Source organism: Centroberyx gerrardi, chromosome 7 (genome assembly GCF_048128805.1).
Source record: "Centroberyx gerrardi isolate f3 chromosome 7, fCenGer3.hap1.cur.20231027, whole genome shotgun sequence".
Lineage (NCBI taxonomy): Eukaryota > Metazoa > Chordata > Actinopteri > Beryciformes > Berycidae > Centroberyx > Centroberyx gerrardi.
The window spans coordinates 7,577,091-7,596,217 of NC_136003.1; the positions used below are offsets into that span (position 1 = coordinate 7,577,091).

General features: G+C 42.5%; 1 protein-coding gene across 1 annotated transcript in view; it reads right to left on the reverse strand.

Annotated features, from left to right (window-relative positions):
- Nucleotides 1–17,436, reverse strand: part of LOC139921870 (protein kinase C beta type) — a 97,410-nt gene extending 79,974 nt beyond the window's left edge. Inside the window, exons 1-2 of the mRNA XM_071912251.1 lie at nt 17,019–17,436; nt 14,906–14,937 (exon numbers count right to left, since the gene is read on the reverse strand). Coding sequence (XP_071768352.1) covers nt 14,906–14,937; nt 17,019–17,197 — 211 coding nt within the window. The 5' untranslated portion in view covers nt 17,198–17,436. The remainder of the gene's footprint in view (nt 1–14,905; nt 14,938–17,018) is intronic.
- Nucleotides 17,437–19,127: the final 1,691 nt, after the last annotated feature.

The following is a 19,127-nucleotide window of genomic DNA, read 5'->3' on the forward strand; positions in this document are numbered from 1 at the left end:
TCTTCTTTCTCCATCATCGTCAAGTGGAACAGAAAAGTGTTTCTCAACCAACTGGTCAACAGATCATCATTCCTAATACCTTCTGACGGCTGAAGAGAGAATTAGTATCATTTGAATTAGCAAAATTTGAATGTAACTGTTATTTCCTGCTAAAGAAAAAGAGGGAAAGTGTGTGTATGTTGTGTTTCCGAGTCCGAGTCTGTGTTAGGAGTGTGTGTGTGTGTGTGTGTGTGAGGACAAGGCAGGACAAGGTCTAAGACCACTCAGTCATCGCTTGGCAACCGCTGCTGCCTGCCTCCTATCGCCTCCTATCGCCTCTCTACACGCGCGTGTGCACACACACACACACACACACAAGAAACATACACACAAGCAGCTGAGCTATAACCAAACTTAGTGACCATGATGGTCAAGACCACAGATCGACTCAAGACCACAGACCGCATCACTACACACTAATCTCTCTCTCTCTCTCTCTCTCTCTCTCTCTCTCTCTCTCTCTCTCTCTCTCTCTCTCTCTCTCTCTCTCATACTATAAAGTAAGTAACATATGTGATACAGCAAGACAAACTCAGGCAGATGCACAAAACCAGACAGAAAGAGAAGGACAGAATAATTGAAATAAATAGGGAGTGAATGCAGAGAGAAACAAACAGAGAGAACAAGAGATAGATAGATAGATAGATAGAGAGAGAGAGAGACAGAGAGAGAGAGAGAGAGAGAGGTCTGGGATCACTGCTCTCCTGTCGGCTCTGTGTCCCTGTTGCTAGGTTACCATCCGCAGACGAACGGGTTAAAGTATCTCAAGAGCAACAGTGACATAGTTAGCCGGTCTCCATCAGAAAACACACACACACACAAACACACACACACACACACACATTGAAAGACAGCACTATCCAAACTTAGAATCACATTTTGCCATTGGTATGAGAGGACACAGTCACACACACACAGTCACACGCACACACACACACACACACACACACACACACACACACACACACACACACACACACACACACACACACCCCACATAGACACACACAGAAACAGAGCAAAACAGAAAATTGAAAGAGTACTATCCAAACTTAGAATTACATTTTTGACATTGGTATAAAAGGCTACACAGACACATACACACACAAACAAACACACACCACATAGACACACACACTCACTCACTCTCTCACACACAACAGACAGAAAGAGAGCACAGTCCATACTTGGAGTGAATCCATATTGCTGTGGACTGGACGGGACCTCTGTGTTAAGTTTGGAAATACCAGCGTGTTCGGAAATAAATGCTTTTCACTGCCGGGGGGGCCTTGTAGGTTAAACACGCCATAAACCCACCGCGCACACGCTGTAAAAATCACAATAAACACACTGTAAACAGGATATTACCACAACCTCGACAAAATCGCCACCAAACAAACCTCAGTGAAACCTCTGCCGCATGTTAAAAACTTGATGTTGTAAGGAGTTTTGGGGTTGAAGATTGTCTAAGAGAGGGAAACTGCATAAGACACCAACGGCACACAGTACATGTCTCATTTTCATTCATGCCATGTTGGATGTAGTGCATCATAAAACAGATATCCACCACAGACAGTCAGGCTAAACAGAGACAGCAGCATCTGGCAACTGCATATGAAGAGTTTGACTCCAAAATGCTATATATCCGTTTTGGAAAAAGGTATCTATGGTTTTCAAATGGTGAATGTCTCATTGTGGAACCAAGCTCTTCATATCTTTGCAGCCTTTTTCAAAGTAACGATCTCAAACCAATAAAGCCTACACAGCAGCGTTTCATTCCCTAACAGTTAATAATCCAGGTGGGCCATCCCACCTACGAGATATGAGTCACTTTTTAGGCATTTAGCTAATGCTGTCATCGAGACCAAGTTGCACTGAGTGCAGCAGTAAGGATAAGGTTCAATTCCTACATCGCCGACGTTACAAACAACCATTAGCGAGGAGTCAAAAGTTCAGAGTCATCGTGCCATGACAATATTTCCGTGTCCCTTGGGTGACCATGTTAAGAGACAAGTGCTTGGAAAATAAATGAGAAATAGCAAATTGGAGCGAACAGAGAGGGGTATATGATTCATTGGGTAGAGAGTGATGTGGGTGTAACGCAGTTAGGAAGGTAGTCTTGGATTTATGTGGATTTTGGCAGCGCTAAGCAACCCTGGCAATTATGCGTTATTTTGGAGCCTTCAATAAAACCACCGTGTTCTGTATATCTGTGCACTTTATGTCCGAGCAGTGTTATCGTCTCTTCTGTAGGACAGAGGTCATTCTCTGCAACACTGTCCCTATGTTTAGCTAATGTTATGGAAATAATGTGTTTTAAATTAAAAAATAGTAATGCAGTATAAGTCATTATCATCTGTATGGGATTACATAATGATAATGTAGATTCAGAGGCCTTTTCTGACCACGAAGGAACTATTTCTTGAGTTAAAGGTGCTACGTGCTACAAAGAAATTTTCCCAGCATATTTCCCATGAACTCTAACTTGATGGTACACAATGTAAACTGCAGTGCAGAGGCTGGCAATCTTATTGCCAATGGTCTCGTTTGTTTACGGTAATTATGCTAATGTCTCAACATTTATGTGATGATGATTAATTGATGTTATTGGTTAGAAACTACTGTGTGGTTTTGTATGATATGACAACAGCAGTCCCTGCCGTGTTTCCCACCGGTGTTGAAGAGATTCTAATCTTATCACATCAATGTAAAAATGCTGTACACACACACACAGTGCATGAGCCATATGTACAGCCATATGTACAAGTCACACAACTTTTTTCATGTCCACAAGTCACTTAGACACACAAACGTTTAGTGTGTGTTTTAGACCCACATCAGATGCATGTGTGCATGAGTGTCACACACACACACACACACACACGCACACACACACACATCCATCCAACAAACATAATCACGCTAATTTCCAGTAAAATTCCTCTTGTATGTGTTGGCATGGCAGATGGGTGTAAACATGGCGACAGAAATCAATACAGTTAGCGGTTAACATGCTGGCCGCAGGGCGTTGCCTGCATTAACATTGACTTGGCCCTTAGCTCCACATTAGCTACACGACAGGGCCAAACTGGGCTAACTAAGGCCAGTTTATAAAAATCAGAATTAGAACCAGAATGGTTTCATTTGTCAAGGGCAATAAATGTACAAGAATTTGTCTTGGTTGCATTTGAGTAGGGACACACTGACAGCTCACATCGTGACATACAGTAGGTATGTACATTATACTGAAATAGTATAAGTACAAGGAGGGCAGTGCAGGACATGCAGCAGACAGTAGACTATACATATTACTCTGCATATATGCCATACAATTATACATATAGTATTTCATCACTGCATTAAGGCAGTGTGGTGTGCAGGTTGCAGCTGTAGGTGAGAGTCCAGTAGTGCATAGAAACAACACAACATTAATCTGGGCATCCAATTTCCACAAAAAACAATATTAAAATGACTCCAACTTATTGCTCCCAAAAGGTGATTCAGCTATCATTTATGTGTAACTGTTTATGTTATTATATCATATCAATTAGTATATCTATTGAATCTTTCTGCCTCGGTGGGTTACGGCGCACTGTCACTCTCCAATCAAAAAAGCAGAAATGGCCAAAAATGTCTGACAAATAATGGCATTAACCCTTCATTATAGAGTTGCTCATTTGGCCCTGACAAGGCCTAACTGCTGTGGAGAAGGGCAGCAAAATTAACTTTTTTTGTCCAGCAGCCACAGCAGCTGGTTAATGATGTCTAGTTACCTGCCATAGTGGCTGGTAGAGTCAATACATTTACCAGCTACAGGCAAAATGTACCAGCATGGCTTCATTTCCCCCCATGCTGCGGGAAAGCAACTAATGACAGAGCCAACTATGGAAGTTGGCACTATCTAGGATTTACACAGATTCATAGTTACTATTTTATGAATCGGTTACATTTAACATAAATAATAACTATTGTAATAATGTCAACAACAACCAACAACCTCTGAAGGAGACTGTCAATCAATCTGCAGCACGTTTTAACTAACTTTGTTCAAGCTCGCAAGTATTGACTGGAACTGTGAATTCTGTTTTAGGGAAGATTTTTTCAAAGATTTTTCAAAACAGACATTTTGTTTTTTCTTCAGACAACAAAGCTATACCTCTCTTACTGCTAACAACGAGGAGGATGAGGATCTCTCGTTGAAGCAGTTGCAGCAGCAACACTCTGCTTCATGATGAAGCCAAATGACTAACCAAAACTGTAGTAGTTGGTGTTCTTTGTGCGCGTGTGTGTGTGTATGTGCTGTGATGTCAAACAAACATGACCCACATTGGCTCTCTAATCGGTCCCTATATGTCTCCAAGGTGTCACCGTGGCAACGGGTGTTCTATGGCTGCACATGTCAGCAACAAGGACAAGCAACCCCTGAAGGAAATTGTCTGTCAATCAGTAACTGAAAATTAGTATGTGCACGCACACGCACACGCACACACAGTCTACAGATGTGCGAAAGTAGACCAGCGCAAAAGGACCAGGCCCTCACTGAAAAGTAAAATTAGACTTAGTTAGACACACCTGCAGGATACACACACACACACGCATCAAATTGCCTGCTGTCCGCCACTGATGGGTTGATAAACTCCCTCTACTTCCCTCCCTTTATATCTCTAAATACTCTCTGTTTATATCATTCACAAGGCATATACACATATGCACAATCTCTCACTCTGAACACACACTCTCAAACATGTATGCACGCAAACACACACACACACACACACAGCAGCTCTTTAGCACCCCCCCCTATGAACTGAGAAGAGGAAGCAGTTTTGGGAGGAAATGCACTGGGCGTTACAGTAAAGCGACTGTTAGAAAAGACAACATAGACGTCTCATTCTAACTGCATGTTTATATCAGTTGAAAATTTTAAACAAAAGCTTAACATCTACCTTTTTAGTCTTGGTTTGTTTGTTCCATATTACCTTTATATAAATAAAGTTTGATTTGATTTGATTCATTATTCTCCACCTGAAAGGAATTGTTTGAAAAGTTCCAATTTTGGCAGTATGCCTATTCAATTGTGTTTTACAATATTTGAAAGAGCATGCTGCTGCAGTGCTTACACATTTACATTGATATTGTAGGCAGTCAGGTGACGCTCTTATCTGGGTGCAGCAGCAGAATCAGGTTCAATTCAAATCTCAAATGAACCAAACCTACACAGCAGCGTCTCCCCTAGCGGTTAATAATCAGGGTGGGCCGACCCACCTACAGCGTATGATTCATTTTAGCTGACGCTCTCATCCGGGGCGACTTACACCAAGCGCAACAGGGGAACGAGCTTCGGCCAGAAACCAATAGGGAGGAGCGCAAGGGTCAGAGGCATGGAGGCCTGACAGTATTCCTGTGACGACACGCCGATGGCTTTTGAAGGCTGTGAGAGAGGAGTGCTGGGAAAAGAAAGAGGAGGAAGATATGGGAGAAGGTATAATGGCCAGTTTCCCCCTCCAGCTAAACATAATACACTGTCCTCAATCTTTTTCTCACCCATACTGTGGTCCCTCGCTTTCTTACATCAGTGGAAATTAAGCTGAAAGATGGGCATACGCTTGATGTAAATGCCAAGAAAAAGCAGGTGAAATAGGGAGAGAGCAAGAAATAGATAGCTAGAAAAACAAAGAGCGAGAAAAACCCTTGCATGTTGCTGTATGACCACAAACTATTTATGTTATGAGTTTTTATGTCTGACCTACTAGGCATTGGGGAAAAATCAATAAGCTATAATGTGGCGATATTTTCATCTGCGACATTTTATCAATAGGGCGACCGTGGTGCAATATCAGTGTTGTTATACACGAGGCAAGGTGTGAAAGAGCACATAATGGCGTTGTATAAGACGAACTTCTCGAAAATGTAGAAAAGAAAGTCCTTGAGAAAGCGCTTGGAAGTGTGAGAGGGCATCGATTCACCGACACGGAGCAGCAGACTGACTTAATGGGCTCACACACTGCCTACGCTACATTTTAAGAGGTTTTGCTGTGTAAAAGTTGTTGACTGATATGGGCTTTTTGGAAGGCCAATGCCGATGCCAATATTTTGTGCCCATATTCAATATCTTACATTTTTCCTATTTTCAACGTTTTGCTCAGGATCTATATATACCTGGCAGGGTGGAAAGCCTCTGAAACAGCATTTAGACGACACTAAAACTTATAGGATAATTCTGGTTATTTTCAACCTGGGCCTTATTTTTCTAGTTTTTGCCATCATTCTGATCAAATATGATCAAAATTCTGTCACTTACTTCACTGTAGAGCTACATACCTACCTAAAACACACCCTTTCAACACAGCAAATCTCTGACAGATGATGTATAGCAGATAATTGTATTGACTTTAAGGCTAAACAACAGCCTAAATGCTGGTGATTGTATGTATATTTACTCAAACTCAGTCAGTTTCAACTTTAAAACAGTATTTTTGGTCTCCCTCTTCCTCCTTCCTTGGAATCCACAGTGGGTTTCTTAAGTGTCAGATTAAGGTAACAAAAAGAGAATGAAAATATGAAAATAGGTTTCCTGCACCACCACAAAACAACATGGTACCTTTACTCCATTATGGAAAATTCTAAACCGTTACAGGCCTAATCCACATGAGGTTAATATTATAGGAATGCTACCAATTTCAAACCAGAAGGTGCACCCTGATATCCAGAAAATAATTCTGTACACTCTTTATGGAGCTGCACATCCATGTGACATCAGAGAGGAAATATGCCAAAATCTTTTCTCTTGTTTCTGCCTGTGGGAAACAGTGGTGACTATTCACTAATACACACTGTTTGTTCCTGAAGCATAGGGGACAACATATGAAGAGTTTTGTTCTAAAATGAGATGTGCACAATTTGGACAAAAGTGTCGTCTACTCTTAAAAAATGACTGCTAGCCCAAAAAGAATACAAATTTAAAAGGGTATTCATTGATGTAACTACTTATAACACTTTTCCTCTTCCTCTATATTGTAGAGACACTGAATGATAAACTTCAGGCTATCATATTCTTCCAAAAGTGGATATTTTGAAAGTGAATTCTCCATCTGAAGGGTTTAATTCCACAATGCTATATATTCATATTGATAATAAGTCGTTACCTGGTGGTTTATTGCTTGAAATTTCAAAAATGCAGCTGACTAAATACTCTATAATGTCAATATTTTGTAAGGAAAGGTGATGGCTAGTAACTGATTTTTTTTAGACAGCAATAATTTTGTCACAGTAGGAATCCAATTTTTCAAATAGTTGATCTCTGATTTTGGACTGAGACTATTTCATATTTCAAGGTGAAAATTCTTTGCACTATCCCTTTAAGCCCCCCCACCTCTGTAACCACAGGTATTCTTCATGGCCATAGGATCGAAACCCACAGTTTTCGGCTCGATGCTTTCTTCGATCTCAACAGAGTCAACAGATTGTGTCCAACTCTACAGATTTTTCATCTCCACACCTCTGTCTGCCTCTGTCACTTTTTAATCCTTCCTCTTTTTTTTCCAGTGCTTTCCAATGTTCTCCCTTCACACCTACACACTCCCTCCTCCTCCATCCATCCCCCTCTCCACCCACCCATTCATCCATCCATCCATCCATCCCTCCATCCCATTTGGCGCTGCTCTCAGTGGAACACTTAGGCTATTTATAGAAGCATCAAAGCCCACACCTTCCAACACACAGCCACTGGAGAGGAAGAGGGGGAGATGGAGAGAGAGGGGGGGAGGGAGGGAAGGAGGGAGGGATACAAGGAGAGAGAGAGAAATCGGGAGTTGGAGGGAAGGAGGGAGGGAGAGAGAGGAAGATGGGAAGAGGAAGAGACAGAGGAGAGGGGGATGGATGGAGAGAGAGGGAGAGAGAAGAAAGAGGAGAAGGGAGAGAAAGGGGAGAGCAAGACGGACCAAAAGGGGAAAAGGTGAGGAAGAGAGGGAAAGAGAAACACGCAATGGATAGAGGGGAGGAGAGAGAGGGAACGAGACGGAGAGTGAGAAAGAAATGTGGAGGGGGGAGGGGGGTGGTGAGCGGAGAGGAGGAGGAAAAGTGAAAGACTGAAAGAGGAAGGCAAACGGAGACATGCTTTTTTCTTTTTTTTGCCTTTGCTGTAGAATCTCAATGATACACCTCAGCATCAGCTCTATGTGTGTGTGTGTGTGTGTGTGTGTGCTGAATGCATGTGTTTGCGCCTGCATCTGTGCGTGTGTAAACATTTTTGTTTTTGTGCGATCTCTGTGTGTGTGTGTGTGTGTGTGTGTGTGTGTGTGTGTGTGTGTAGGAGGTAGGCTCTGGAACCCGGAGACCTGCCGCCCACGCGGGTCGGAGCCGCAGAACACCTGAGCTGCGTTCGGCGCCGCCAACAGACGCCGATGTTTGCAAATGTTCACCAACTCATTTGAACTTGAATAGGCTCGTGAAAAGGCAGAAAGCGTATTATGCGGATCCAAAGGGAACCGCAGGCGCCCGGCGCAGCGGCGGCTTGACAGTGTTGGCGAAAGCAAGAGACACCCGATTCAATCCTGACACAAAAGACTCCATCAGTCAAAGAGAGAAGCCTGAACAGACCGCTTGAATAGCGCTTTTTATAAATATATATATATATATATATGTTTTTTTTTCTTTTGAGGAGTGCTAATAGCTGCGGCAAACAACACCTTTAAGGGCTTGTTTTAGGTGCAATCTACACTCCGTGCCTACACCATTTTACCTCGCTCTTTATTCCTCTCTCTCTCTCTCTCTCTCGCCTTTCTCTCCTTCTCCGTCCATTATCTCCTCTGCCTGGCAGAGAAATCTCACCCACCACCACCTCTCCGCTCGAGTATCATTCCGGCGTACCTTTCTCACTCTCTCTCTCGTTTTCGCCCGTCTGCCTCGCTTGATTTATTCTCTCTTTTTTAGGAAATGAAATCATCGTCTATGGCGAATGCTCGGTTCTATATTTCTCGCACTGCTTTGAATCCAAAGCACGGTCGAAATCACTGAGTACAGTAAACTGGAATTTTATGATATTAGTGATGAAACATATCAACAGTGTAAAAGGACTATATATATATATATATATCGGAAGTTATTCTCAATAAAATGAGATGCGTGAAATAATTTATGAACATTCCCCTCTATCTTTGCTTTGCCCCTCGTTCATCCTTTCCTAATCTCTCCCTTCATCGCTTCCTCTTCTTTTTTCCCAAGCCTTCCCTTCTCTCTCTCTTCCCCGCTTTCTCTCTCTATACATTGCTTCATATCACATGTGTTATGTTCAAGGACCAAAGAAAAAAACAGGACTTTTTTGTGTCGTTCTCGAAGGACGTGTAACCGTTTTTCATCCTATGCTTCTGTTTTTCCCTTTTCAATGAAATCTAATTCTCCTCTCCTTCCCCCCTCACTTTCTCCCCCTTTCTCGCCCCCTCTTCCCTCTATCTTTTCTCTCAGACAGCCTCTCCCCAATTTCTCTCTCTCCCTCCTTAACCCCCATTTGCCCCGTTTATTTCTGTCCATCCATCCCTCTCTCTCTCTCTCTCCAGCTGTAGAGGTTTTCTCCAAAGGGATCATTTGTCCAGTCTGTGAGGAGACAGTGGAGGACCCTTGACAGCCTGTTACACTCCTGAAGTGCGCACACACTCATATGAAGTGCGCACACACTCATAAATAAAACACAGAACACAAACTATGAAATGTGCTTTAAACTCACACACACATCCTTGGAAACATCGCATTACGTAATACTAGCTGCTACCGCCCTATGAGTCCTACACACTCTTCCTGGTGTATGAAAAACCAAACAGCAGAATCCCACAGCGGCATTAAAGCTCATTGTTTACAGCAACAACACGGAGAAAGAGAGCAGAGAGTTACACAATATGTAAAACATGGCCAACCTCAATGCATGCATTTGCAGAAGTAGGCTAACCAAACTCAAACAGCGCTGGGTTTTCTTTATGTTTTCTATGCAGCCTGGTCTCACACAATTTCGTGACATGAGACACGAGCAAGTCTTGAAATGCAATATGTTATGTTTCTCCATCACATGGAGGAGATAGGACTAGAAACAAGCAGCAGTTTGACAGTGAAAAAGCACAGAGGAATGTATGGGCGTGGAGGTCAGGAGGTTATTTGCTTTCAAATGCAGACGGCCTGGGGTTCAATTCCCAACTCATGCCGTCTCATGTCTTCTATTGTGAGTGAAGTTTTCATATTTAGAGAAAGTTTTTCTTATTTCACCATGACCAAAACCTTATATCTTGCAAAATGGTTTAGGATTAGGTAACTAAAACTTTGGTTAATGTTAGGCAATTAAAACAATTTAGTTAAGGTTAGGGTAAGGTTTTGGTGATGGTTAAATAAGAAAAGCATTTTCTGAAAATGAAAACTTCACTCGCTGCATGAGTCGGGACTTGAACCTGCATGCTGAAGCCAAAGGCGAGTGTATACACCTATCCACTGCTGTATTTCAATGTCAAATTACTGCGTGTCGGTCACGTGAGTCACATGGTTCATATGAAATTACGATATGAGCCAGGCTGCACCTTAACCCAAGTTGTTCTACTTGTATAAACTTTACCGTTAGCTAACCTTTACACGTGACGAACACATGAAAATAGCGTGTCCAATTTGTGCTATTGTCATATAATCATTTTGTGGTGAAGGAACGTAATATTTACACAATTTACATTTTAGAGTTCATGCTCATTTCACAAAATTAATTAAAATTTAAAAAATTCAAATGGTGTGGCATGGTACTTTCATTTGGTAGAAGATGGCTGCCATAGAATCATAATGATAATACTGTTGTATAAAAAAGCATAAACTGTCACAGAAACACATACATGTCACAGCGTACGAAGCATGACGAACACACATAAACCTTACACACACCAATAAACTTCTAAAGCATGGCCACATAAAAGGTTATACTTGGTAGTCTACAACTAACATTTTACTAATCATTGTCTCTTGACTCTTTATTAATTTTAAAATGGTAACGTGGTCATGAGTAAAGTCTTCCCACTATTTATACCACAGTGCGGTCGCCACAGGACTGTGGTCACCAAAAGGCAAATTTCACTGCTGTACACCTGGATGCTGTCAAGCTTCATGACAGTTTACAAAATCTTTTGCTACACATCATGCCTGTACTGAAAATTTAACTGTAATATGAATCTTCACATCTTATTTACGGATTTTCACACAACCTCTTCTTGTGTGTAAATGAATTTGCATGACGTCACACGATGGGTGAACATATTTCTGTCTCTTTCTATTGGTTTGTATGGACAGCTGCCATACAGTCATGTATGCTAATTACTGAAAACATTTTCATGACTGCAAAACAAGACATTTTATAATAATGCCCAGTATGAGCAGTGCATGTATGCATGTATATTAATATCTAGTGTATGTGCTATAAAAAGCAAGCACATTGTATTTGCCTTGTGTATGAAATGTGCTATATAAATAAAGTTTGCCTTGCCTTGCCTTGCCTTATAACAATTCAGTTAATAACATTAACTGCAAAGCAAGGTAGCCTAATGCTGCTGTATTCTCCATAGAAGAGATGAAGGCAGCTGATCAACTATTGGACACAAACAGCTGAGATCACATCCAAATAGATAAGTAGGTTTATATAGTACTATGGGACTATACAGACACTGTATTTGGAGATTGTAAGTTTTCTTTAATGAAAAGCACGTTCTATCCATCCTGTTTCTAAAAGGCAAAGAAAATGATGTCTAATTGATGCAGCAGAGCCAAGCCTAACTTCCTTTTTTCACCCATGATAAGGCAGAACGAAGAGACTCCACAAAGATCAACAGGAACAATGTAATGTCACAATGTAAAATGATGCTGCAAAATGAAGCCATGCAATGTTGAATTCATAAACAGTCAGTTTCCAACTCATTTGGAAACGCCATTTCTGCAAGACAACAGTAGCAATAAACAGAAGTATTTTCATGAAGGAATATTGATGCTGCGAAGACGAAGTCACAGCATTTTTTTTTCTTTTTTCAGTCAGCCCCGAGCCTCAAATGAAGACATTTACACTCAGTTCTGCCCTGCGACCTCGGCTCATTATAGCACGGGCCTCCTCCCTCATGTAGCGACCTGACAGAAACAGGCCTGCGAGACAGTTTCAGAAAATGATTTTTTGGGTTTCGGAAAAGCTTAGCTACAGCGCATTTACATTTACAGTTTAGGCGTTTTAGCTGATGCTCTTATCCTGAGCGAGTTAGATTGAGCGCAACAGCAGAATAAGCCTCAGCTCCTGGATCACCGACATTATAGCAGCCAACAGCAACGAGGTCAAGGGTCAGAGCTGCAGAGCCATGACAATACTCCCATGATGCTACAATGATAAGGTATGAGAGAAGCGCAAGGGAAAGAAATGAGAGAAAAAGAGCTGAGGATTTGTTTCTTCCGTTACGATAAGAGCATGTTAGAGCGAGTAGAAGAGGAAGACATGGGAGATGAGATTATGATTCAGAGCGAGTAGCGTAGTGTACAGTCAATCCATAGACAGCATGTAAGACATTTATCCTATTGATTTGTCTACTCAGGTCTCAGAACGCTGTAATAAACTGGCAGAGGCAGAGGAGCTATAGTATACACTACCGACCAGCTCCTATTTCAGCTTTGACTTTTCATTAAACACACACACACACACTGTATCTCCCTCACTCTCTCATGTGATGTTTCATTAAATGACATCAAAAGAATCAAAACTTCTCTTTCATTTACAGTTTTGTTTGTTTCTTCGTTCATTTACACAGTTAAGCATATCTGTCTATCTATCTGTCATGCATGCACACACACACAACCTCCTTCCTCTATTTCCTGTGAGAACTATGTGACTCTCAAACACACACATACCACCCACTGCAGAGGAAGCCAAGCGCACCAAAATACTGATCTCGCTCCCTCCACTCCCTCGCCTTAGCTGTGTGTGTGAGTGTGTGTGTGTGACCTTGCAGAGGAATTCCCTTTCTCCCCGAGCTGTAGGTAAGTGACACCCTACTCCAGACGGACAGACAGGTCGGAGAGCAGCTCAGGACACACACACACACACACACCTGATGCAAGGAGGAGGGTGAGAACTGTTGCTGTGTGCCGGTGATCACTGACACACACACACACTAGAGTTACCGTGATATATTTTGGGCACCATTTGGAGTCTCAAGATCTGAAATTTCTGATCTGAAACACACTCTCTTTTTCCTTCCCTCTCCCTCTCTCATCCATCCACCGACAACCACCCCCAGTATCAGAGTGTATGGGTATCTACCCCCCATCCCCACCCTCCCGGCACTGAGGCTCCCTGCGGTGCAGCGGGCACTAGGCGGAAAGGCCACCATTGACCCGCAGCCTGTACTTCATAATTAGCAGCCAACACACCGCTGTGTTCAACAACATTTATTCCATTCCTACACTATTGACTGTATTGACCCGGCGGCCATTTTGAACACTCCGGGTGGGGAAACTCCACCTGGAAGATTGGCATGTGTGGAGAAAAAGTTGCATTTATGTCTTGCTTTAGGCTAGGATATCTGCTTTCTTTAGAATATCGATTAGCATGTGTCCATCATTTGTCCTCATATGATTATACGTGAACAGTCTCAAGAACAACAACCACAACTAATGCTTGAATTTAGCAGGGAAGTTTGTTAGCTAGCTTACTTGTTAGTAACTCACTAGCTACCTACGCTAGACTCTAATAGTTAGCAATAAGAGGCCAAATATATTAAAATGTGAACCTACATCCCTCCTGATTCTTGAGATCCATTCATTTTTAATATGTTTTTCAATCGGTATCTGTGCAATGCTAAATGTTTGCATGATGTGCATATAGGCCAGAGCGGGCTGGAGGCTACTCGCTCTTCCAGGTAGTTTCTCAAACCTTGTGTTCAAAATGGCCGCTGTGTGAAGACAGTCAACATACAGTATAGAGATGATGAACACAACTATGGCTTAGATGAAGAGGGGGAGAGAGAGAGAAAGGGTGGGAGGGTGGGAGGGAGAAAGCGAGGGAGAAGAGAAGGCATGGGGAGAAAATAAGAGGTAGAGAAATGCAAAGTGAGGGAGTGGGACAGAGGACGGTAGATGAGAGAAATAGATAGAAAGAAGGAGGTATAGAGAGGAAAAGAGGGGGCGAAGAAAGAATGGGGTACAAAGAGGAAAAGAGAGAGAGAGGGAGGAAGATAGAGGAGAGAAACAGATAGAAAGGCTAAGGGTTAAAGGAGGTAGGGCCAAAAAAAGAGAGCGGGCGAGCGGGGTAGAGGCAGACAACTCAAATAGAGAGAAATAAGGAGAGAGGTATTTGAAAGGTATTTCAAACAGCTAGAAGGAAAGGTTATGGAGGCAAAAAGGAGACAGAGAGAGAGAGAGGGATAGAAAAAGAGAGATGGGGTGAGGAGGAGAAAGGGAGCATCATCGTCAAGCTCCGATCTGTCTTGCAATCTGAACCTCAAGAACTCAGAGATCGAGAGAGGGTGGGAGAAGGAAAGACAGACAGAGAGAGAGAGAGAGAGAGAGAGAGAGAGAGAGAGAGAGAGAGAGAGAGAGAGAGAGAGAGAGAGAGAGAGAGAGAGAGAGAGAGAGAGAGAGAGAGAGGAAGATGGGGCAAGGAGCATGACACTAAAGCTGTCAATCATGAAGCACTGTGGGGAGCACCACCTAGATTGTGTGTGTGCGTGTGTGTGTGTGTGTGTGTGTGTGTGTGTGTGTGTGTCAGGACGATCTGTACCCAGTTGACTGCTACAGGCTGGTGTGTGTATTTTGTTGCAGGCGACATGAAATATAAATAGAATGTGTGTGTGTGTGTGTGTGTGTTCCAGACACCTACCTTGACACTGGAATCCCTGCTTGCCAAAACCCCTGTGGAGAGAACACACACAGAAAACAGGTTGAACATCGTACAGGCAAACACATGCACACACACACACACACACACACACACACTGACACAACTTGAATAGGGAATACCAGTGAACTTCAGCTTTTAAACCGCACTTGTTCGCCGCAGGACTTTTGTGTGTAGTGGCAAATGTCAAACACTGGCTGCCATCTGTTCTGAAACCTCCACTGGTACCAGTACAAATTCAAATTATAACACACACACACACACACACATACACTAACACACACCCACTGAGGTGTGTAGGCAGCGATGTTGCTTGGCTGGTTGCTTGTTTAGTGCGTATGCTGAGGTTCATTGAGGTCTAATACACACACACACACACACACACACACACACACACACACACATTCTATTCTTTTAGGTAGAGTGGCTGCTGCCCTAGGCAACATGGTAGACCACACCTATTCAGTGGTATGGAAAACACTGGGATGCCTGCAGGTGCATGTAGACACACACACACACACACACACACACACACACACACACATACAGAGAAGGACCTTGCTCATTTTCATATTGTGGCTACAAATAGATAATCTCACTGGGTGTCAAATCACTCACTGCTCTCATTGTTCTCATTCATTATGTTTACTGACCCGGACAGGCTGATAGACAGATAGACAGATGGATAGATAGATAGATAGATAGATAGATAGATAGATAGATAGATAGATAGATCATTTCATAATCAAAACAGGTCAAGCCACCAGGCGCGCCGTGCACAGTGCACAATGTTCTTCTGTTTAGGGATGTTTACAGCCAATGAGACCATCCCATTAGCCTCCCATGAACGCACGCACGCACACACACACACACACACACACACACACACACACACAGGAGATATTCTAGGTCAAACCATTTAGCCATTCAGAAATTAAAAAGCCCGTCACAGGACTTAAATAATGGCCGTTTTGGGAATAGCAGGCAGCCTAGATAATAATAAATGGGCCAAATTAGGCCAAGCTAGGGCCGGAAACTCATTTAATAACCCGAGCGACGGGGCTGTATCACTGTCTAGTAAACCCCGGTGGGCTGCCGACATGTCTGCACAGGTGATGTGGAGGAGAAAATGAAAGGAGGAGGAGGAGAAACGAGGGAGAGGTGGAGGAGGAAGGGCTGGAGTGTGTGTCAAGCAGCAAGTGTTTGACCTGTGTGAGGCACTTTAGCCAACATGCAGACCACTGCTGCTGTTGGAAAGCCACGCTTCTTTCCTCGTTCTGCCTCTCTCTGTCTCTCCCTGCTTTATTCACGAAACGCTATCCAACAATGCTGTGAATTAGGCTGAAATGTATGTTCAGTTTAAAAAAGGAAAAGGTGCAACCAGTGTATTCCTCCTCCTCTTTCTTTAGTCTTAACTGAACCATAAAACACTAGCAAACACTGGAGTCTACAGCCATTTAAGATAGCTTTTTTTTTTTTATCTCTATAGCTCACATATCTCTCTTCCTCTGTCCCTCTCTACCTTACTCATATGGCATTCAGTTAAAGAAAATTGTTCAACCAGCGTATTCCTCCCCCTCTTTTTTCTCTCTACTGTACCTTAAATTATAAAACATTATGAAACGAGAGTCTGCAGCCATTTAAGCTAGCTTTTTTCATTTCAGAAGGCCACATCTCTCTCTCCCCGTCTCTGCCTTACTCAATGTTGTCAAATAGTGAATTAAACTGGAATATTCAGTTTGAAACAAACTGTGCAACCTGCCCCTTTCTCCTTTCTATAGTCCATCTCTTCCTCCACCCACTTCTCTCTCTCTGTATCTCTCTAAGCTTAATCACATACCATTATCAAATAGCCTGAAGAATTAAACTGAAAGTGGCATTCATTGTTAAAAGCAGGCGTATTCCTCGTCTCCTTTCCACATCCCATCTCTTTCCACCCACCTCTCCTTCTCTCCCTCTACCTCGCTATGTCCTAACAATATAAATGAATTAATTTGAACTGAAATTAACATTTTTAAAACCCCCATTCAACCGGTCTATTCCGTCTCCTCTCTCTTCATCCCACCCGTCCATCCCTCCACCCGTCCGTCCTCACCAGATGAAGTCGGTGCAGTGGCTGCAGAAGGTGGGCTGCTTGAAGAAGCGCGCGATGAACTTGTGGTCCTTCACCTCGTGCACGTTCTTCTGGCGGAGGGCACCCTGGCGCGCGAAGCCCCGCATGGGCTGGCGGGGTCCGTCCTCCCCGTCGCTGTTGGCCGCCGCCGAGTCTGCCATTCTTCTATCAATCTATCTTATCTTTTTCCTCTCTTTCTCTGTCTAACGAGCGGAATTTAGTGCAAAAGCCGTTTCGGGCGTGACACGAGTCGTTTCTCGAGCGTTTTTGCGGGCAAAAAAGAATAGAAAATGAGTACAGGTTTTACAGGTAGTTGACGGTTAGTTTTCGGTTATTTGTTGTGTTTGTTTTTTTTTCGTTGGTTGGTTCGGCAGGTTGTCGTCGCGCTGCTCCCAGTTCGCTTCCTCCTTTTCTTTTGAGCGCACCGACTGCCGGTTACAACCGGGGAGAGAGAGAAGAGAGAGAGAGAGCGAGAGAGAGAGAGAGAGATGAGCTCTATTACAGGCATGTAGCACACTTTCCTCTGACGTTTGATGTGGTTAAATCCCGCCTGTGCTGTTTGCTCCAGATTGATTCCTCGCGCATAACTTGCCAGCAGCTCACCTAAGGTCACAGTGCAATTTAGTGAAATTAACTGCTCCTTAATAATGAACTCTGTTATCAGTTATGGACTTCAGAATTTATAATCATAACTTCATAAAATTAGGAGTTAGGACATCTTACCGCATTCACTAAACATTAAAGTTCATTAAGAAATCATATTTCCCAGCATGCATTGTATTTGAGGTAACTCCAGAAACCCTTCCTTATATAAAATACAGTGGAGACTTGTTATGTATGTGTCTTAAGATGAATCATAGGCCAATTTCTGATTAAAAAAATAAAATAATGATTATGAAAATTAGTGACCATTTCAATCCCTACCCCCATAACTACAGAATTAAAGTAGCCCTGCCATTCTCAGTTGGACATGGCAAGTAGCCTAATTTATTGCACTCACATTTGTGCAGTCGGCTGCATAGCCCACTTCTTGCCAAATGGTGTAATACATTTGTGAGACATTAACAACTGACTCTAAAAACCTGCTCACCAGCGAAAGATTACATAACACTGGAATGCAGTTTGCCAATTAGTGGATTCAACACATGTCAAAACATGACTAGACATTTTAAGGCAGCAAGGAAACGTGTTTTTAAGTTTAAGTATTTTTTGCAGTGCACAACTTTCCACAACATCACCATTTGATGAGATTTTGAGAATAGTTTTGTGTTTAGTATAGAACTGCATAAGTGCACAACAGCCTAGTATGATCAAAACAGTCAAATTAACACATTCTCTTATTGTGATAATTGCATGATGAATGAAAAATACTGGCGTTAAACTATTTGTTGTTTTCCTGGAAACCCCCTTTACCCCCTCAGTAATACTGTGGGAACCACTGGATTAGTTGTAGGTTGATGTTTTTCAAAGGTGATACTTCTACAGTTGTCGTCATTTAAAATGCATTTGAAATGTAGCCTACACTGTAGCCTCAGTCAGCTTGCCCAATTACTGTTTTATAATTTACATTTACATTTCAGGATTCACCTCCAAGACAGTCTTATCTGGAGCAGCTTACAGTAAGTAGAACAGTAGAATAAACTTCAATTCCTAGATCACCATCCTTACAAGCAACCAACAGTAAGGAGTGCAAATCAAATTTAATAAAAGAGAATGATGGCCAGTTTAAATGGAAGTGTGGAAGTGTTTAATTCCAAAATGAGATATCCACCATTTGGTGTTAAAAAAGAAAAGAAAAGAAAAAACGACACCCTATTCTTGAGTGCTGGCACTGAAGTAAAGCACTCCATGCCTTGCTATGAGTCATCTTTAAGACTTTTGCTTTCAAAGTCAATTTTGAGGATAATCATCTGTGATTGGCGGATGGATTTCATGCAGCAAAGTTGTTCTCCGAAATAGATCTAAGGCGTTTTTTTTGGAATGAAACCCTTCAAATTTGGTCGCTTCCTGACACATTGGATGACTGAATATGATGACTGATGCCTCGAAGCTTCATAGAAAGAGCCAAGCAACCTGTTTAACTTCATCTAG